A 23126-nucleotide genomic window follows, 5' to 3' on the forward strand; every position below is an offset into this window, starting at 1 on the left:
AATCTGGAAATGTTTTCAGTAGTGGTGGATATTGTATCATGACTTGGTTGGTCCCAAATCAAATACAAACATGCTTTTCAAATAGATATGGGGCTGATCTTTGGTATATCGGTAACATTAAGTTCAGCCTTTACACCGAATCCTCCTGTGTATGGTGGTTTGTTGTTTAGGATTTGGTTATCCCCATCTTTAAACAGTTCTGTACCTGGGCTGAATTCACTGATGCTTTATACAGGAGTACAGAAAATAGCGAGTATTTCAGAGATTATTTATTGCCAAATTATCTCTGCTTCCTTCTTTTTTTTGTTTGCTGGCATTTTGGAATCTAGGTATTACTGCCTGCTGTGGTTCAGTAGCAGCACTGGCCATGTTTTGTGAAATTTGTAGGTGTTCTAACAGGGTGGTGCAACACAGGGAGAATTGCAGAATCAATTCTTTATGCTTTTCAGACAAAACTTTCTTCAGCTTAGTCTTTATGTTGGTGAATGTACCATATATGTTGAAAAAGAACAAAAGAAAGAGGGAAAATGAAGTTACTGATGAGTGCTTATTTCCCTTTGACAGCACAGTTGTCATGCATGCAGCTTTTCAGTTGTTTGCAGGAAGGGATTTGCAGTGTCTGCAGCTATATTGGGCATGGCTTTTTACTGCTCTTCAAAATACTGATTCCCCTAAAACTATGGACCTCTTTCTGTTTGCTCCTCTTTTCTTTGACTGGCATAGCTAACATTCTCTTTATCAAGGTAATATGTTGCACAGAAAGTGGTGTTTGAAAGGAGTATTCGAGACTGACGTGTTTCATGTTCTATGCCTGAATTTCTTTTGTGAGATTGGAGTTGTCATTTTATGTCTCGTTGTCATTGGTCATATTGTCTTCAAATATTTATTAAATGCAACTATTTATTAAATAGTTTCAGTTTTGAAATCCTTTTGAATCCTTTAAGTCAAAGATTGGCTACTTGTGGTTGATAGACAAGGTGTTCCTTTTTTCTTGTTTACTTTCATACAAAGTAAATGTAGGGTTCGTAGTAATGTTCATGCTTCTCACAGTCTAGGAATGTTTGTATTGTTACTTCTGTGGACTTGAGCTTATAATTGGAACTGGAACTTGAATTAAGCTAGTTAAAAATGAGGGATGAAACAGTAAGAAGTCATCTGTTACTTTGCTGTGGGTATGCTCTGGATATACGGTAAAGCCCGAAGCAAAACATCTGAAGGAATTATAACTTGATGTGATTTAATATGGGAATAAAGGGGGTAATTGTGACGCTTTCTCAATATTTTCCTGCATATCTGGCTATGATAAATAAAGTAGTCGTGATGTTGCAGCAAATTTGACAAAGCATGGTTGCAGAAATCAAAATGTTTTCCTTGCATTCAGACTTAGCTTCTGCATCTTACTCCTACACTTTTAATATTCATTGCATCATAAATACGAAGACATTTTTATCACATCTTTTCCAGAGCATGTCTGGTTGTACTATATTTTTGTGATGAAATAGGGAGCTAATGTAATCTTTGCGGCTTAACATACCATAACACCATATTGGTCACTCTGCCATGTACTATTATGAATAATTCCACTGGAATGTATAAAAGGGCCACTAATCTCATCTATAGTTCAAACCTTTATTTAGTGGGTTCTTGGCAGTGTGACAGTTGTAGAGTTTATTTTTTTTTCTTGCGGATAATATAAAATTGTGTCTCTGTGAGACAGGGAACATATACATTTAATATTGTAGGTACATCTGTCATAACAAATCTGGCAGGGCAACAAACTGGCAGGAGATTTTGCTTCAAGCATCACTTGTATTTAAATGGGAGTTCTGTGTCATTACAGCAGGGTATGACCCACCTCTGTTCAGGACATGATTTAAGATAAATAAATGGAATAGATTCATTCTGTCAACTGGGACAGAGTCCTTTGGGACTCTTGAATAACATCTAACAATTGCTGAAAATCCATTTAAAATATTCATTAAAAAAAAAAAAAAAGAAGTATTTACAAATTTACACCTCTCTCTATTCATCTTTCTGCTGCCAAAATATTTTTCATTTTAAATTGCTGGTGCAGTCAGCAAAGAAGCAACACTTCTATTGGGTTGACAGGATTCATCTATGTTTTCCTGTTGTAATATTTTTAGGTAAAATAATCTCAAATGATTTAAAGCATTTTTTTCCCCAGGTGTTCCAGTTACTTACTGATCTTAAGCAGCAGCGCAAAGAGAGTGGAAAAAACAAGCAGAGCTCTGGTCAGCAGAATCTGAACACGATCATGTATGAAGTGAGTAGCACTGTAAAGTTCCTTCGCTAATTAGCACAAGCTGGACTGATTCACATCATTTGGTCATTTTTCATCAAGGTTACCCTAACTTTTTTTTTGTCAGTTTTTGTTATCTGTAGTCAGTTTATTCATGTTGCAGGATAACTGCACTATAAATTCAGAGCCGTGCAGCTGGTTCTGTGTACAGATATTTCTGTCAGTAAAGTTTATAAACTCAGGTGTGGTAGGTATGACCATAGCTGGAATATTTCCAGGGTCAGTACCGGTTGCATTTTAGGTCTCCTGTGCACGAAGCAGAGTGTGGGATTCTACTGGATCCACTCTAACTCTGCGGTAACTTCCAGCTCTCCCTGAACTGTATTCCCTTTCAGTGGGAACAGTTAATGTAGCAGGGCTGTCCTGTGTCTGGCACAGGTAATTCTGGCCTGAAACTAGCCAGCAGTGCCAGGGAGGAGCTTGAGTGTCTGCACAGTGCTTCCAAACATGTGCATCACTGGGCTTTTCTATTCTCTGGAGGCTCCAGCCTCCCTTCTTCCCAGATAGCAGAGCATCGCCTGTAGTGCTGTAATAAGACTTTTGGATTCAAAGATCTGCAAGTTTTCTTTAGCTGGTATGTGAGCAGTGCTTGCCAGAGGCATGAGAACAAAATGACAAAAAGAATTAAAAAAAAGTTTTTTTTGTTTTGTTTTGTTTTGTTTTGTTTTTTAAGGTTCCATGTTACAATTGGACTTGATGATCTTAGAGTTCTTTCCCAACCTAAATGATTCTATGATTCTTTATTCTATCTTTTTAAGATGCAGGGCAGAACTTGCTATTACTTGATGACCTGATGATGCCACCTGATTTTGTTTTCAATGAGGCACAGATCACGTATCTTCTTACTAAGAGAATTAAACTAATACATTCAAAAAAAAAAACCATTTTTTTGGTCAAAAAAGGAAGACATAGATGACTGTAATCACAAAATTACTTGTACAAATATCAACATCGGTTGGATGCCAGAATGGTCATAAATGTTTGATCTGCTACTAGGAAGAACTATTAAAATCCTATATAATCCAAACATTAACATTTTAAATATCTGAAAATAGCAACGTGCAAACAGATATTTAGTATGACCTCTTGTGTCCATGTCAGAGAACTGCACGAGTAGCACCGTGATTGGCAGCCAGTTGAAAGCAGTTTGCCTCGCTTGCATGAATAATCCCACTGAGCAGTGAAACTACTCATGTGAATAAGATTTGGCCTAGGCTTTGTTTTTGTTTTAGTTCTGGCTTTGTTTGAAAAGGTGCAGAGTTTTAATTCCTAAGCGTCAGATTCAACAAAAATAGTGGCTTACAAAAATTCTCATTTAAATCTTCATGGAGACTAGCAGTCTACTCTTTCAATCAGCTGAGGAAAAACCCTGTAAAATTTTTTTGAGTCACAATATACCTTAAAGCATTAATTGCTTTGTCATATTGCTATATGTTAAATACCTAGGGAAACCTCATTAAGAATACCAGTGTTTCATATTTTATCAACTTTGTTAAGTAGAATAAATTATCTCGTGCTGTTGAAGTTTGTTTTCATTTACCCAAACTTTTAAAATGATAACCAATTTGAGCGGAATACAAAATACACTGGAAATATATTTGCATACATTGTCTGACATAGTGGTCTTGTAAATCACTTTTTTTCCCAGTATCTGTTGTTTTTTGCTCTGTAAATACTGATTTAACTTTTTTGGCTTCTCACTTTTTAAATATTTGCTTTCAACATTTTCTGAGAATAAGTACAAAGACGAAAAGTCAAAGCATAACATATGGAATTATATCTTACTATTATTATAGGTAGTCTATGCATATGTTATCCTACCACAAGTCTTTTTGTATTTGTGATCCAGTTAGCTAGTTGCATTGTTAGCTGTAGAGATACTTTTAAGCTTTATGTATAGCTATGCAGTATCATCAGATAAAGATATTTTTTCCTTAATTCAAAACAGGCTTTGACAATACTCTTTCAAATCCTTCAGTTGCTGATGCGCACAGTGCAGATAATGCAAGGATTTCCTGGACCTTTCTTTTGTTTCTCATTATTTCCAACTCTTTATTTTGGGTTCTAATGCAAGCAACATTTAGGAAGATTTCTAAGCTACTTCCTGTGAAAGATACTTGTTTGTGGGTGGGTGTTTTTTTTTTCTAGTAGAAACTTACTGCCATTTTTTTATTTGGTCAGGTCAAATTACATAAAGTATTATCTGTCTGCTAGGTGTGTTGTTTTAAACAAAGAAAGCAAATCTGTTGCAACAGTTATCCACGGTTGATAAGTTTCACCTGTAAAAAAATTGAACATTTCTAATATGACAGTATCTTGCAGACTTTTGTGACAACCCATAACCTGCTTCTATGAACTTTAAGAAAGCATTGCCAGATATGTGTATAAAGGATGAAAACAGCCATAGATTGAAAAGGCTTTGCTAGTGCTGTGCAGCTTAAATGATTTTTTTTATGGGTTGGCATTCTACCCCTGCCACTGGCTTCATTAAAACTTGGAAGAAGGTAACATGGTTTTAAAGATGAATAATATCCATATTTTCTCAAGTTTTACTGTAAAAACAAAAACCAGCCATATGCACCTGGTACATTTTTAAGCTTGCTATGAATCTGTAAATACTGGTTGGTTTTAAAAGGAAAAATAAATCTGAGTGATGCTGTTTAGTACAGCTGTAATTGTATCTTAATCACAGTCTTAGCATCACCTGAGGGTATTTCATTCAAATCAAGAAAGCAAATGCGTTCTAGGAATTACTCCTTTCCTGTACTCTTCAACAGACAACTCTGGGCTTTGAACAGCCCAGGTAAATGACTGTCCAAAGCCACAGTGGGAACAGTCAAAGCTGTCATTCTAACTTGGTGTGTAATGAGCTAGTTGGGTCATGTCTTTGTGAAGCGAATTCACTGAGACTTTATGAATAAGTACTAATTTAATTTCCGTTACATAAAGTTGTAGTTCTTTATTGCCTGTTCCTTACTTCCTCAGCAAATGTCAGTCTAGTGTCACTGAAGAAAGAAGTGTGAGTGATCTGTGTTGACTATGGCAGCACTTCATACTTCTTTGAAAAAGTGGGAAAAAAAAGAAAAGAAAGCTCTAAAACCTGAAATGACAGGCTGATTTTTTTTTTGAGCAGTACTGAGAAGACTGTTAAAAATTAGCTTGTATCATAGTCACCATGGGAAGAAGGTAGTAACTGTGGAATAATGTATGTTTTTTTCCTATTCCTTAGACACTGAAGTACATATCAAAAACACCGTGTAGATACCAGAGTCCTGAAACCGTAAAAGAATTCCTCATAGCAATGAAAGGCCATAAGCTGACCAAGTAAGTAGAGACGTGCCTTTGAGCTGAAGTATAAACTAATGGTAATGTTAAAAGATCCTTACATACACATTGTGATAATCTGTCTAGTTTGGATTAAGGTATTCTAATTATTTTTTGTCATTTTTTAAGTATTCATCCAAACTTTCCCTTCACTGATCAATGACCGAATACATTCATATTTCCTTAAGCGTGCTTGTGTTTGTCCAAGCATAAAGTAAAAATCGTAAGACGTTTTCTGAGAAAGAACCTGTAAGTTGTAAATTGGTTTTGAACACAATAACAGAAGGGGGGGGGGAGGCAAAACCAACAACACAAAAACTAAACAAAGCTTCAGCTTATTATCACTCTTCTCATTTTTTATGAACTCACTTAAATAAAAATGCATCCATTACGAACAGGCAAAAAGGTGGCAGTTTTACAGGGAGGTAATAAATGAAATCTTGATATAAGTCTATGGGAAGTATGTTCTTCTGAAGCCAAGTTTTATCTGAATCTTTGAACTCCAACTGCTTCAGATCCTCTCTCGGGATTATACTAATTAGTGTTAAGCAAACTAAGATGTTCCATTTTGGGCTGCTTGCCCACTAGGATTGCTGAGATACATGTTTCAGTTACCTAAATACTGTGTCAATTGAGTGTTTTCTGCCCTAGTAAAGCTGAACATAAATTGCATTATTCTTATTGTGGGAAGTCCTGCACAGAAAACGCAAGATTTCCTTCACTTGGATTCAGAGGGTATTTTTCCTCTTTGGCAGGGGTGTGAATGCGTGTTCACAGTGCTTGAAACACCTAATCCTCTCAAACATCTCTTCAGAGTGTAAGTGAAGCCTGTTACAAATAATCAGGCCCAAACAAAACTTAATCAGAGAGCTACTTGCTTGAATAGTTTAATCAGTCATCTGATTTTTAAAGCAGAAATCAAAGACCTAGTTGCTTTTAAATGACTCACTCTTCACCATGAAGGAGTAGATTATGCTGTATAGACACTGACTGCATTTTTCTTCTCTGCTGGTACTTGTAAGGAGCTCATGCTCTGAGAAGGGGGCTTTTAATGGTTTGGTTGTGTCACAAAAAGAAATGCAAGTTGAGAGCAGTGCTACAATGCAAGGGTTTATCCTGTCCAGAGCGTAGATGAATAGAAAGCAGATTCAGTCAGCTGTTTTGTTGACTTTTCAGTGCTCTCTCTCAACAAACCATTATACTCTCATTCAGGATATCAGCAGCTCTGATCACAGTATCGCTCTCCCTGCTGATATGGGGAAGCCAATACTTGGAAGCTGTGTCATGAGTATTGTAACTTTGCCTGTAAGTGCTTTCTTTTGTTGAACAAAAGTTGCCAGGGCAGTATGTCACTGTCCAGTCCTCTTGTAGCTCATTCCATGCAGCAGTATACTAATTTATGTACTAATTTATGAAATAACCTAATTATTTTCTGACACTGTAACGTTCAAGCATGGAGAAAATACTTGGTTTACTGTAAAGAGCTGATTGTATGGAAATGAGAGTAGCTTAAAATTGTCAACAAACTATGTTTTAAGTACTTACCACATCCTTGATTTCCGGTACTGAAAAAGAGACCCATCATCTTGGAAGTGAAAGAAACTTGTCCTGTATGTTTAGGACAGCACCAGAAGAATGGTGCAAATGGAACAAAAAGCCAGGAGGAGTTAAAAAGGCAGAATAGGATTTTTCAGAAGTAGCTGAATGAGTTATGAATAAAAGCCTCATAAATGTTGGTTTTGTTCTAATATATATTTCTCTCTGATAGAATATGACCGGGACCTCAGGGTTAACTCATACAGAAAGGTGAGGGAGCTCTGTTACCATGTCAGATACCTTGACTGCATCTGATCGCCTCACTTCCCCATCTGATTTATGATGCCTCTTGAGAGTGAGGTACTACATGGCATTGGGTCATAATACACAGAATTCCAGCTACTGAATCTCTCACGGTCTCCCTTATGGCCTGGCTGTTAGCTTGAATAGCACTGCTGCAAAGGTTGAAATAGTTACAAGCTTTAAATGAGCTTTCTGACTCTATTTTTCTTCTTTCCATGGATGTCAGGAAGTGCCCTTGGTTTTAGGTGTCATCCTCTTAGTCCTTTTTCTCTGAATCAGAGTCTGTAAGGTACGCAAAAGAAGTATTTTCCTTCTGCAGAATGGCAGAAGGATGAGAGCAAAGAGCAAACCAATAGTTTGTTACAGATTTATGGCTTATCAGAACTCAGATTGTACCGTGGTTTCTTGAGCAACCTTTACAGTTTTACTTACAGTTAATATCTGTCATCTGGCAGAGAACTTGCCAGCACTATGTTTGTCACGTACTTTACGAAATAAGAAACAGAATTTAGTGTGATCTTGGCACCTTTTGTTTCTTCTAATCTTTTCCATTCATACACTTCAAGCTGTAAGTATCAAAGCCCATCTGGCAGCCACTTCTCACCAAAACACAGAAAGCATATGGTACACAATTACTCTATAATGCACTCAATTTATGTAAAATGGCCTAAAATATTAATGCCTACAAGGAAATCTTGAGCTACTCTTTGGTTCATAACCAAGACTGTTTCAGCACCGCTCTGCTGTTAAGTAAATGAAAAGCTCAAGGCTTTAATCAGTTCCATTCTCTGGAACGGAGGTAGTATTTGTATAAAAGGCTTCACTTGAGATTTCGTTCCAGTTAGCTGGTGGAGAGCTTTCTTCCCCTTCAAGAGGAAAGAATCTGCAATATTTGCTCTTCAGGACCTTGCTTACATCATCTCGCTATAATGACTTTTCCTCCCACAAAAAGTAATGAACTCCAGAGTCTGTCTTTGCTTCTTCCTTTCTGGGTAAGGCGTTGAAAGAGATGTGCTCTCCCTTAATCTCCTAGGTGCTCTCATGCTGTCTTTTATGGTAACAGTTTCCTGAAGGCAGCTGATTTGATTCAAGCTATGTTAGTGCCCGTCTCTGGTAAGGGGACAGCAGCATTTTCTGTTTTCTCCTTGCGAGAATAATGGACATCACTGGTCAGAAATAGCCCATCATCTGAGACTGTTAGTTTTGCCATTCAAATTCCTTATGACTCTGCATCTAATCGAGGAGAAAACAATTAAGCAGTGTGGTTTTGCTGTTAATTAGGCTCAGCAACTTGTTTTCTAATATAAGGAATTGGAAAATCGTTGATCGATATGGGGCTTTTAATACAAGAGAGCGTTTGTAGCTGTGTCTATAATCATGTTGGAGGAAGGTGGTGAGCTGACTTGCCCTGCTCAGTGTGTTATTGCAGCTCTCCAGCACCAGGTTGTGCTAGTGTATTGGGTAATTTCTGGGTGGTGGAGAAAGAGCAGACACTGTCCAGAGAAGCAACAAGCTGTGGATTGGTGCACATTCACTGAAAGAACAGACCTTTTGTTTAAGTGAATTCTCATTTTTTTCCTGCCCTCCTCCTACAGACCTACAATGCATAATGCCTTCTGATCAGCCTACACGTGGTGTCCTTGGGGGTTCTGGACACAGTTACAGAGGTGATAGTGTTGATAGTTCTGCAGATCCTGTAAAATCACCTGAAAAGTCTTATTTCTGTTAATTTTAATATTTGCTACTCAAAATACCAGATTAACAGATCAGTTTATCTATTCTGCTGACAGCCATCTACTTGGGATGTTTTTTTCTCACCAATACAATAGGCAGAAAAAAAAATCAGTTTTCCTTAAAAATAAAAAGGCAAATTTTAAAAATAAATATGTAAGATAACTTACACCTTTTGGATAGCTGCCTTGCTAAATGGAGCAATTTCTGAGATATCTAAATGTGTATTTGGCTGATGTAGTCGGTAAAGTATGGCAAAGCACGGGGGTTTTGCTTGTCATCAGTTAGTTTGGTGAAATTGAAACTGTAGAACTGAGATTTTTTTAAAAATGAAGAACTCTGAACTGACATCATAGTGAATTTTATATTACCTTGTTAAGGCCTCAAGCTTTGGCTACTGCTTCAGTACAGTAAGCCATGTTGTACTTGGAAATAGAGTGTGCCACTAGCAGCTAATTTTCCAGTTTTAGTCTCTGGAATGGTTTCATATTTTTAAGGTAGTGTGAATGGCATCACATTAAAAGAATGTTTATTAAACTTGTGCTCTGTAATTGCAGTTAAATGCAAATTGGCTCTTCTTGTACTTCTTCCTGTTACAGATAACCTGCCTTGGATCTAATTTGGGATTAATCAAATTTCACAGTGTATTTAAATTTTAAAAATGGGGCATAAGCATTGCCGTTTTTGTCTTTAACTCAACACTTTCAAGGAAATATTGAGCTGAAAATCAGTAATACTTCTGGAAAGTATTTTCCCTTGTTACTGCCAAAGTCTACAACAAAGATAAACCTTGAGGATAGTAAAGACCGAATGATTTCCACTGTAATTTTTGTCTCCTCTAGAGCTTTCAAAGTGAGTATTCAACACCAAAGACAGGGTGGTGTTAGTTTAATAATAGCATCAACTAATAGTCTTGAAAAAGACAACTGTATTTCCCACTGAATCTACGTATTTCAAATTAATCCTTTGTAGCATTTTTTATGTTAAGATACAGTGATCAGCTCTTACGGTTCATCCTGGATGACTGTACCAGCATTCACGTTCAGTGGTAACCCCTGTGTAGGGAACAGAGCTGGGTATGTTTCTGCTGACCACGCACAAACTGGGGCTGTGACTGCACAGACCACAGCTCAGGACTGCTCATCAACAGGCCAAATCCCATGGTGTTGATTCAGACCAGATTTTACAGGAGTTGTCTTGGTTGACACAAGACCATAGGATTTGCCTTATGGATCTGATGTTTTCAGTTAGTAATAAAATACACTGTTAACGTACACTGCTGTTATTTTATAATTTTCCCAGGAACTGAAAAGCATACGTACTTTGGATAAATCTGCCTTTGTGGTCACAGATGTTTTAGTGTGTTTTTTTTTTTTTTTTAGCTCTGTGTGCTGTATCTTGGCACTAACACTGTTCTCTTCTTAGCTATGGCTATAGATGTTACTAGAAACTTACTTTTTGTTCCTAGGTGATCAAAGTATATGTGCGTATATATTTATGTACAGTTTAGGAGTTCAGTAGATAGAAATGGACAATGCAACGACATATAATACAAGATTTTGGCTAAAATATAAATGCTAGAAATATTTGGCTCATTGCTGGTAGAAGATAATAGATTTTGTCTTAATTTGCACGACAGTATGTAACTTCTTTTATTATTTTTTAGAAATTGAGTTTAATATGCACTGTATCAATGTGCTGTTCATTCTGTCCACCCAAATACACAAGGTGATCTTGAACACAAGACTGATTTTTGTCTTATGGGAGAACTTTTTCTGGCCTTGAGTATGTAGTAATCGTACACCCTCACCTCCTACACTCTCCCCTCAAATGAGGACCTCAGAGTCATTTTCTTCTCCTGTAACTCTGGGCACTTTTGCCTCCAGCAGCCTGAGCTTTGTATGTCCCAAAGCCCACTCGGTTTCATTTAGCCCCCAGCTGGAAATGCTGATCTTGGCACTAGTTGAATCTCAGCTACTGCTGGATGTGGTCGAGAAGCAGGGAGGCACTGCTGAGCCTAACAGCAGTGATCCCCATTTGGGGATTTCTCACTGGGCAGATCCTGTAAGAATCTGCACACAGACAATTAACTCTGATCATGGTTTTATGTGAGAAAATGACTTTCACCCATCACTCATCTTTGGTATGTATTCATCTCTTGAAGAGCTTTCATGTTCCCACCAGTGTTACTAAAATCCAGACAGTCCAGAGAAGATACAAAGATGTGCATTCTGGAGGAAACATGCTGGAAATATTTTTCACCGTCTGCTTAGATGAATGAAAGAGTTATCCTCTTTATTTAATGAACATGAGTGTAAATATGCTTGCTGTAGAAGGTGTAAAAGCGGATTCATCAGAGTTGGGAAAAGTTCCTTGCATTTTTTAGGTGTAACAAAGCATGAGCTAAATTCAGGCTTATTATGTCTGTGCCTGTGCAAAATAGTGCAGTCAGCACTGATACTGATGCATGTGCAGGCTTGCAGCATTTGCTTTCCTTTAAGCTTATTTCTGGTAGAAAAAGACCTAATTTATGTGCGTGCTGTCAGGAAACCCCTGGTGCACAGAGACTCAGATTGCAACAGTCAATTTTTGATAGCGGTGTCAGGAAAAAAAATCAGTGCAGTGAGTACTGAGTTCGACTCCTGTTGCATGCAGTGATTCCCTGCTTGCTGCTCACCTTGGGGACTGAGGATTCCAGTCTTCTGGAGAAACACTGAACTGCAGGGGTATTTGTGTGTGTGTGCTGCAAAGGTATGCCCAGTGCACCCTTCTAGTCACTCTTTATTATTGTAGGGAAGGTCAGAAATTGCATGCATGAAGAAGAGCTAGGACCAGAGCTTCTCAGATCTCATACTTGGAGTGAATTTCTATGTTCTGTACAAACAGCAGGAAGAGCTGGACCTCCCAAGTAAGCAGAGGTAACTTCGTGCCTTGCACACATGCATGCTTGGTATTTCTTAAATAATCTTATTAGCTGGATATTTACTAAACAGACAGTAGAAGATAAAATATTACTTTATTGCAGAAGAGAACAAACATCTACCTGTATCTAGTGTACCCCTATTAGTATCAACAGATTTGTCCACATGACTTCCTTTACAGTCAATTATCTCTTTTGGCACCTTCACATATTTTGCCAGAATAAAACAACTTACATCTTTGTTATCAGAATGATACTTGGGTTGATAAGCAAATAACTACCTGGCTAGGTACCAGTTTTCAGATGTTGGTTACAGAATAGTTGGTCATTTCGGTGTCATCACAGTGAAGCTCTATGTACATAAACCAAACGCACTGCTTAAATCTTAACTGTATAGTGTTAACATGGCTAAAAATTGTTATTTTTTGGTGTTAATTGGTGTTTATAATTTCAAAAACCCTTCAACCCCTACTCAAGCACCTTCAGATGAAAGACGTCATTTATTTAGCTGCTTTTTCTTTTTTAATGCCCTGCTGCTAATTCCTTTTTGATGTTCTGAGTCATTTTTCCAGCAGGGAGCTTTGCAGATCAAAACCAGGCACGAAATATTTCAGATAACACACTTTAATGACTTACATGCAGATTATCTCTCGTTCTTCTGTATGCATTTTGCAAACTGGAAATATTCTGAATGATACCATCTTCGCTAAAATAATACTCTTGAGATCAGTTTGTCCTGACTGTATAACTTCTACCTGTTCCCTAATAATTTATAATAGTGTTAGTGGCTTATAAGCAGATAAACCTGTGAGAGGTGACCTTTTTTTACTCTCTGCTTGCGTTTCTTGTCTTCAGGAAACATGAACAGTTTCACTAATTAATTGCTTTTAATTTATTTCTGTTGTTGCCTGCTTTGCCAGGAATCTTTCTGTAACAAACAAGATGGAGCTCTACCTGTTTTAAAATAGCTCTGGATAAGTAAGATTTGCATTCTTTAGCACAGGCATAGTATGACTGTGGAGTTTTGGTCCTGATTATTGGACTCCGAAACTTTGTTGGCAACAAATTTCAAAGGTATCGCTCTGAAAAAAAGAAAAATGAAGAAGTGTATCTCCAAGTCAAATAACTTTTTTTGTTACTTTCTTTTTGTCTGAGGATTTGGAGGAGGTTTGAGATTGCATTGGGGTGTGTCCTGCAGCAAAAGCAAAGAAAGACTTGTTTAAAAAGGCTCTGATCTCAGGAGCCGTATGTGAGTGTACGGTGCAGTGAGAAACTTGTATAAAGTATGAATTCATTAAACAGTGAGCATAAAAGTCTATTTTTGTAAGTAGGGCTTTAGGAGGAGGGGAAGTGTTTTACAAATAGCTATCCTCATAGTTCTCCTGTGACAGCTGTAAATGTTATCTGTTCTAGATGTCTCGAACCGAGGCACAGACTTGTGTTTGGCCAGGGACCGTAAAGCAAACAGCATCAAAAGCCAGGACCAGAACACCAGCTTCTGTGTCTCTGTCAAGTGTTCCAGGCACCGAAACAAGCAGTTTCCTAGCTCTCGAGGAAAAAGCACTAAACTTTTCCTATACTTAGTCAGATGAATTAGGTTCTTTTTATGCTGAAGATGTAATTAATATTCTTTACCTACTTTTGTTAAGACTTCTGCTTTTATGTGTGATGATGTCTTTTGCTACAATTTTATGCAGGTAGGGTTTGTTTTTTTCCCATTTATTCCTTAAATGACCTGCTCTCAATTTCAACTCTAGGATAAGGTTTATTCTTACTTCTGTCAATGTTAGGGTTTTATTTCATCCTTTCCTTGCTTATAACAGTAGCAAACGGCAGCAGCTATTAATACTTTGGTTTTGACAGTAAGGCAGCCAACACAGCGGTGTTCTCAGCTCAGTATTAAAGTCAGCCATGCTGTTAATAGTCTCTTGTTGTAAACATCAAGCTGCTAAATAAATAGATACAAGTGATTAGCATGGGAAAACAAAGGCAGCACACTGACTGCTTCCCACCAATGGAAGCATATTTGGCTTTCATCCTTGATTCTCCCAAACCAAATGAATATCTCTGGGTAACTAGGCTAATTCTGATTCTTTTGTGTTGTCTGTAAAATCCCAGCCTTCAGAGTTCAGGACCAAACCCCGTGCTGCCAATGGGTTTGTTAACAGGAGAGGGGAGAGAATGTAAACAGTTGTTCTGTAGGAGAAAAGAGAGAATGTAGTCACTGCAGGAGGAATTGCCCTTAAAACACTGATTTGTAATGTAGCTGACACAAAGGACCTTCTCCCCAGCATCACCTTATATTTCTGCTGCTTGGGTGTACCGTATGGTTCATGAGTGAAAGGACAGATCCTTGGGGCACTACAAAGTCCCAAGGAGGAGGGAGCAGTCCTGATCAGGGTCCATGGCCACACAGTCCTTTTCTCCATTATTTAATGGAGCCTTCAAAGGATACAGCAATGCCTACTATGATGATTTATTTTTTAGGACTTTGGTTTTGTCACCAAGAGGCTGGGTCTCTTGTTGAAAAACAGCAATCAAGGTATCGTCTCTTCAGAGCTATTTTCTGTTCTCAAGGGCTCTAAACACACATCACAAAACCCTCTGATACAATTAAGTCCATTGTTTGGAATCAGCAGAGCAGCTGTCTGCACTGAGCCATGGTCTCCCGTAGTTCCATCACCAAGTCACTTGCAATCGTGGACATTTTAGGTAAAAATAGGCCCATTAGCTCATCTGGTCTTTGGTAGTACATGATTTTTCCTTCAGGTCACTCTGGGAATGTCAGCCAGGAAATTTTTATTCTAGTGCTGCTCGTTCTGTGTGTTGGGTAGGTAAATGAAGGGTCTTACTCTGTTTGGGTGTCAGCCGACAGCCTTGAGAAGTATTAAATTCGGTGTATTAAATACTAGATTCAGCCCAGACACTGGAGCAATGCATCACTTGTCAAAGGCTTCTCCTGACAAGCGTAAACACCTTGGGCTTGGAGCATTTTCTGGTGCACACACGAATGATAAAGTATCGAGGTGCCTTACAAAGTTAGGATCTGATAGCTGGGGTTAGGTTTCAAAGGCAGTGTCAGAGGCCATGCGAAATGAGGCAGCATCTCTGCAGTACCTCCAGCCACACAGGCGTTGAGCTGCTGGTTGTAAAGGCCTGCCTGTGAGAGCCCTGGGCTGTGAGTTACGGCGTCTGAAAGCTCTAAGGTTCCCTTTCAAAACCACCCACGGGTCCCACAGAACCAAAGGGAAACTCTAAGGAATCAGTGTAAGTACACATTCAAGATGCCCTTTAAATAATACATTTCAAGCTTTAATTCCTCAGAAGTGTGGTTCACTGCTGTAACACAGGCTGGAAGACGGTATGTGCTAACTGTCACTTCTCATTTAGACACACAAACATGTGTGACAAAGTATTGCATAAACATAGATGGCTGCTAGGAACGCATGTATTTTGGGTAATAATCATTCAAGCTTTTTCCCAGAAAATGCACATTCAATTTTCTTTGCTCTTTGCACATCTTATTATTACTCTAGTTTTATTTTTTTTATAAAACCTGTCTGTTACTGTTTTGCATGTCCTTTTAAACATCTGTTGTATCCTTAGCAAAACTGTATGATTGTGCTTTTCTGCACTAAAACACAAAGACCAGCTCAGATCATTGGCCGTGTTTCTGTTATGTGGTCAATGTCAATGATCTGAGCTTCTGAAATTAATGAAATATGCCTTGCTAGCATATGCCAGTTGGTTTTTGACTTTGCTGTTGGAATGATTTCTCTTTCAGTAGGGTGTAAAAGGAATAATTTTTGGCTACAAAGCTGTTGCTCAAATGCTGTGGTTTGAATTTCAGGCCAATACTTGTTTGATCACATCTTCAAAAAGAATGATTTTTAAATGTCAGTGAAATTCTCTGCCTCGTACCTTTTTTTTTTTTTTTTTTCTGTTTTAATGGTCAAAGTGTTTAAATGGAAATTTATGAGATCTCTTGATTACTTGGTGAAAAAGTAGAGCTCATTGCTAGTGGCTAAAAAGAATCCAGACAAACAGTGAGGTTGGATGAGTGTTATCGTGGTCCTGAATGTGCCAGGAATTTTGCCACTGGCTTCAGTGATGCTAAACAGTGAATATTAAAGTGTTTTGTGTTTAAATACCAATGCCAGACTAATCTTCCTGGCTTTCCCCCCAATAGGCAGAGGAGAATGAAAACTGAGCATTAAAAATACAGATGCAACACAGTTGGTATCTAAAATCACAGGAAAAGAGGTTAATATCGGATTGAAGTGCTTTGTGGTAAAGGCCCATGACTGCAAATTTGAATTCTTTCTGCCATAGCATGTGGGTAGCTTACCAAGGTTTTGAGTTACTGTAAGTTAATGAATTATTCCTTGTCTTTTAAACTGCAATAAGTGACGTATCTTTACAACCCAGCTCTGACTGAGGTTGGGTGTTGGTGATTTTTTTTTTTGACATTTTTTATATCTGTTACCATGCTGATTGTGGCTATACCACTCTTTATGGACTGCAGTGAGTCAAGTTAAAAACAAACCAGGAAAAAGAGGGCTGTGAGGGCTATGATTGTCTTTACAGTCCACCTCAGTCCCCCAGCTGGTTTGCTGCACGATTCCCACCCGTTGTAGTAACACAACTGGAAGCAAGGTTTGCATGGGAACAGAGGACTCGAAGCCATTGTTTTTGCCCAGAGACATAAGTGCAGCAGTATGGCCTTAGCCCATTGTAATAGTGTAAGAAAAAATGCGTTGGCATAAACTGTGTGGGTTGCAGACAGTACAAATGGCTGTGTGGTTTTGAGCTAATTTTTTTTTAGCCTACCAATTCTTGTGTGCAAAGAGAACAAATAAATTATTGCCATTTGACTGATGGGTTGTAACTTTTTAGGTATGATAATTGTTCTTGTGGTCATTTGTTCATAGCAAAAGAGTCTGTGATCTTTGGCAAGTTGTCTCGCGTTTCTGTGCAGCAATTAACAAAGTAACAGTGCGTATTTGTTAATGCTTGGACTGTAACCATCTAAGGGCCTTTGCCCTGCCACCTTAGACTATAGGTGGCAACAGCAATACGTTTAAACACACAAGGAATTGCTCTTTTTAAAATATGTAAATTAAAGTATGAAACCACACTGGAGACCTTGTCAGAACTCTCCTTGGCAGTGGCTTTTCATCCCCCAGTTATGAGGAATGTATTTGCATCATAACAGTCGTTTGGGGGGGATCCTCAAATTATATAGTAATGCGGATTGTCTTACTCTTTGTTTCTAAACAGAGCAGAAAAGCTGCAGTTGCTTAACCACAGGCCTGTGACAGCAGTTGAAATACAGCTGGTAAGTAACAATGCTCCTAACTGCTCAAAGCTTAAACGAAAGCAGCTTTAACTGTGAGGATCAGCTGAATAATTATTTTCTCATGGTCGGTGATTGAACGTATCCCTTTATACACATCTTTACATTCATGGTTTCTAATCCCAACTGCTTCCTCTCTGAGACCTCCCTTAGAGCCTTGCCCATCTTTCTCTTGGACAGATTCTCCACCCCTAAGTTCGCTTCAGCGTCACATATTGAAAATGCTGAACAGAATCATTAAAGGTTACTTACAGTATTGTGAGTAAGAATATATTTACCTAAGACTTTCTGCTGCTGCTCTGTAATCACTTCCCTTCTTAATGACTGTCATGACATAGTTGTTTTTATGGCAGGGTTTTATGTTATAGTAAAATCAAACATTCTGAAAAGGAAGAGGTAATGACAGATACAGTGTTTTGAGCAGTTGTGCAGAACGAGAAATAGATACAAGCAGATGGAAAGTAGCCATCATTGATCTATTCAACATAATTCTGATGTAAAGAGAGACTTGCAAAAAGAAATAGATGGGCTGTATTCTCTGCAGTATCTCTTTGGGGAAAAAAAAAAGTCGCATAATAAAGGATTATTATACTAAGGATATTAAAATAAAGATCTCTTACACTCAGAACCTCTGTTTATAATCATACACTGAAAGCAATTATGTAGTAACAGGATCGTATTTTGCTGAAAAAAGGGAAGGATTAAAGAGATAGCAGTAGGACTGTTTTTCTTTTGTAGCCAAGGAGTAGACATTGTAATGCTGAAGGCATCTCATACAACAATGCTTCTAGTCAAGGAATTAGCTCTGTGTTCTGTGGTTGAAGAGATCAGTGTCAGCCTTGTCAGCAACCCAACCAAGAGCATTAAGGCTTCATGAGTTTTGCTTAGGAAGTTATTCATAAGCGATGATGTAGAGCCTCAGTGCAGAGCCTTTCTCCCACCTTGGTTAGCTTTGTGTGCTGCAGGCATGGATGTGTTATGTGCCTGTGCAGGCAGTGTTTTGTCTCTTTTTGTCTGCCTGAAATGCAGTAATCATTTTGTGGCTTTCAGGTAACAAGATTTTTGTCTGTCTTTTCCATCCTCCCCTGAGTTCATCGTTATCTTACCTATCAATGAAATACTGAAAACAATTTGCTGGGTCATGTTTGAAGCCCAGGAGGCAGGTATGAGGAAATTGGGCCTTTATATACAAAGTCAGATTTCTGGGGGGGGGGAAAAGAGTCATACTTCAGATGTTTTCAGGTTTGTAATGTGGAAGTTAGGCAAAACTCACTGCTAAAACCTACAGACCTCTGTTCTTGTATCTATATTCAGTATCAGCTCATTATTCATAGGTAACCTTTCTCAAAAGCAACTTGTATAAATTGTAATATTAATACATTAGGGGGCTAGTCTGAATTTATATAGCCATAAAAGTATTGGGGATACAGTTACTTCTGTTATGTTCTAATACCCCTCTAATTTCCAGTGCAAGTTTCTCCAAAACTAGTGTTCCAGTAGACTAGGCTGACTGGATTGTTAACACTGCATTAAATTAAGCAGCCCCAAAATTGCAGTACCTAAGTCTTTTCATCAAAGCACATCAAAGTCTTTTGAGCACAAAATAACTGCTAGGAAACTGCAGGCCATTTTTGTTGGTGAAATACTGAGACTAGCAGCCATAGGAAGGAAATGATTTTACTTCGGGATTGCTGTGATCAATCATTTTGTTTTCTGGTGAGGACAGGGGAAAGAGATTGGAGCAATGCAGCATCTTTGAAAAGCCCTGTCTTCCCAGAGTGTCTTTGAGTGTAAAATAATACAGAGCTGTGGAGGCTTAACAGCATTTTATTCTTTGATGTCAGGAGGGAGAAGATTACCCATATGCAGATTTCATGCAGGCAAGTCTATTCACTGCAGGCTGAGAGACAACCTATGGAGAAGTGAATGCTAGGTGTAAAATTGCCTTGATTCACTTTTCATTGTACTTGTCCCTGTCACTCAGAAGGTTTGAGTCCATCCTGAAGTGGAAATTAGAATAAACGATGTCGAGAATTTCTGACAGTTTCATACAACATAGCCAAATCATTTTTATTTTTTTTAAACAGTTTTAAGCAAAACACCAAACCAGCCATATCTCTGTCTCTCCCTTGCTCAAATAGTTTTGATGCCTCAAACTTCTAATCAGTGCTGTCTATACATGGAATGGGGTCAAATTTACCTGATATGCTTTTACTAGCTGATGGGAGAGGATAGTTAAATTTACTACTGATTGTTAATTTTTGCCTTTCTGGCGTTTTCTTTCTGGCTTTTTGCTTGTTTGGTTTTTGCTGTCCCTCTGTAAAATTCCATGTCCTTAGTAACATGCAAAGAGTAAATCAATTTTGAAAAAAATAATTAGAGAGAACATTTATGATCTTTTGATCTCAAGTTTTTCCTTTTTTTTTTTTTTTTTTTTTTTTTTTTTTTTTTTTTTTTTTTTCATAAATTGCTGTATTGTTCATATTTGTCTTTTCCGGACTGTGTGCCAGGATTTATTTTCAAACAACAATAGCAACAAAAGGAGCATGAAATTCTAATTCATATCCCACTGGGTAAAACACTGTACACATTACAGCTATCTTGACCTCCTGTTTTAATCTCTAACATATGTTGTTCTTGGCTCAGTGATTCACAAAGGAGGAAGAAAGACAGCGATGTTGACCTAACCGTGATACTGGCCCAGATTTACTTAACGCTGAACCGTGATGGGTTTGAAGATTAAGCATCTTCTAACGAACAAATTGCTCCACATTCTTCTCTCTCAGCAGAAAAGTGGGTTTTAATTCTGTGCTTTTTAAAACCAGATTTCCATCTTGGAGAGCTTCGTACCTTGTGATGTGCACTCTGCGTAACCAGCCTAACAGATTGTCTTTTATTATAGAACAGGAAATAATGTAACGTGCTCTGCTGGAGAATGGAAGATGTTAGAGGAACTAAACATTTTATTTTTTCAACAATATATTTTGCTTCCCTCTTTGCATAGTTGGTTAATTATCTCTGAGGTACATTAATCCAGTTGTTCTTTTGCTTTCCAATCAGTCTTTCACTTTACATCTTTTTTTATGTTCTTTTTTTTTTTTTCCTGTTAGCATGTTGGTCCTGAACTATTTTGAATGACTGCTAAAGGAGGAATTAGCAGTCATTTTCTCATAAAATATGTACTCCTACACTGGAGTTAAATTATGCTTGATAGCTTTGGCAATGATAGGAACCTTATTTCCTTTTTTATTATGGTTTACTGTTTTTTAATAGAATCCTTAGTTTATTATTCAAATAAACAATAGCTTTTTACCCACAGACGATTCTGCTCAGTGATGCTGAGGTTTGTTGCCAATCAAATATCACTGATCCTTGAGAGTTTCTCAGTTCTTTCAGAACTCTTTTTTTTTTAAGAGTTCTTCAGTGCAGCTTTATTTATTCTTCAACATTTGCAGTATATTGTCTTAGGAGGCTATAAACATTAAAATAAACATTAGTCTGAAATCTTAAATGAATTAAATGAATCTTAACAGAAGCACGGTGAGGATGATGATGTTACTTGTGCTTTGCTTTTTCTCCAGTAATCAGAAAATATAAGGTATTATAGTTAGGGACAGCATGTTCCTAAAACGTTTGCCCTTGCTTCACAGAGTTTTTTAAAATATATAGACAAGTATGTTTGTGTATGTCTGCATGCTGGCACACAATAAGTACACATACATGCCACCATGAAAGTATAAATTTTAATCTTTTGTTTTATGAATAGCAAAAGCACTGCAGATCTTTGAAATTATCTCGATAGGCTAGTGGCTGTTTTCTGATACACCTACTTGATAAATAAATCCTTTTATACCTTCTGCAAATAACTTTCTGCCATGAGAATTTATTAGCAGGTTTTGATGGGACTTACTCCTTAATATAATTCTGTTGGCGTTCTGATTTGGAAATTATGGTTGTTTTGTTCCTCTGAGAAATTTATACGTAGTATTCAATTAAAAAAGGCTCCTATTAAAATGTGCAGCTGGGAAAGGCTGCGTGGTAGTAAAATATTCCACATACACATTTGTTTAATGAATACAGCTCTAGTTCCCAGTAGCGGTTACATTACTGAGCAAGGCATCTGCCAGAGTTTAATTCAGCAGTTGGTGAGTGATTTGTCTTTTCATTCTCTTGTAGCAGGAGCCTAGTGATGGATGATTGTGTGTTTTGCTTTGCTGCGTTAGAAATCCGTGCATAGATAAAGCTGGAGGGGAAGGATGGAAGGTGCTTAAGCAAGTGAAGTATTGGATATTAGACATCTACATAAAGATAGGATCGCTCTCAAAGCTGAGCAGTAGAGAAGCTTTAGCTGACTTCTGAGTAATTTGCATATATTCCACAGTTCTGAAAATCTGGCCAGGTAATTTTATTGATGCTTTTTTAGAGTCAATAAAGAAACTTAATTCTAGTTTCTCGGGGTTTAAAAGTATTTACTAACTGCAAGGTGAATGTGCCTCCATTTATTGCATCCATATGCACACCAATTAGGCTACCAACTGAAATTATGTTGTGTCCTTGCTTGATTCCTTCTTTAATCTTATAGATTATATTGTTTAGAGCATTAGTGGTGGGGGAAATAAAAATTGCTTACAGCATGAGTAGCGTATTGAGTTAAATAACTAATTGTTACCAGTTTGGGTGAAATAGAAGTTATCATTGAGGCCTGAATTGATCTTAGCCACATAGTTGCATTTCATAGAAAATTCATATTGTATATACATGTCAAAGACTTTGATATGCTATGATATTTGCTAAAAACCACTGTAGTTATTTTGGGGTAATATAGACTTGAATGCTGAAAAAGTAATGACTTGGGATTTATTTATGTAAGAAGATGCACAGATGACGTGGCCTGCTGTGTTTGTTGTGTTCAAGAAAATCCTCGGGCTCAGCCCTGTGAAAGAGACACACTTGTCTTGCTGTGCAGTAGGGTGCTTTTATCTATAAACTGTGTTCCTGTAACATTGCCCAGTTGTACAACCCCCGAATATTGAAAATAGCAGTTCAGCTGGAGCTTTGGTTGATGATACCCTACAGTTTGCACATGGCATCATCTGTGAGAATAATCAATTTCCATTTGGCTTGTGTGGCACTGCCAACATAAATATCTTATGTCATACACTTACTCAAAACATTTGCATTTTTGTTTGCCCTTGTATAAACCGTGCATTCCTGACTGCTTACGGTTTGAATCCATTGCTCGAGCAGTTTCAGCCAATTGCAAGTTAGAGGTTAGCAGAGGGTTTTGGTATAGATTTTTTCCTGTATTAGTAAATTCTTGCTGGAAAAATCAGCACTTGAATACAGTTTTGTTTTTTCCCCTCTTCTGTTTTCTCTTATACATTTTTTTTTATCTTCTGAGTATCATAACCTCATTTCCTTGTACTATCCGTAGCAAAGGTATTACAGTTGCAAATCAGAAGGCTGTGCAAACATCTGTTGAATCTAGAATAAACTTCTGAGTCACCTTCTGTTTCCCTTGAATCTGTTCTAAAGGGAAACAGATACCATTTGTCTCTTTGTCTGCATGTTCTCTGTGCTTTATTTTTTTAGCTCTTCCTTTCAGCATGCTGCTTTGCTGCTTCCTAATTGCTTGT

General features: G+C 37.8%; 1 protein-coding gene across 1 annotated transcript in view; it reads left to right on the forward strand.

The window, feature by feature from the left end:
• The window catches only part of CRCP (CGRP receptor component), a 30880-nt gene that overhangs the window by 3575 nt on the left and 4179 nt on the right, over positions 1–23126 (forward strand). Inside the window, exons 3-5 of the mRNA XM_032201026.1 lie at positions 2186–2284; positions 5550–5644; positions 17415–17472. Coding sequence (XP_032056917.1) covers positions 2186–2284; positions 5550–5644; positions 17415–17472 — 252 coding nt within the window. The remainder of the gene's footprint in view (positions 1–2185; positions 2285–5549; positions 5645–17414; positions 17473–23126) is intronic.

Source organism: Aythya fuligula, chromosome 20 (genome assembly GCF_009819795.1).
Source record: "Aythya fuligula isolate bAytFul2 chromosome 20, bAytFul2.pri, whole genome shotgun sequence".
Classification (NCBI taxonomy): Eukaryota; Metazoa; Chordata; class Aves; order Anseriformes; family Anatidae; genus Aythya; species Aythya fuligula.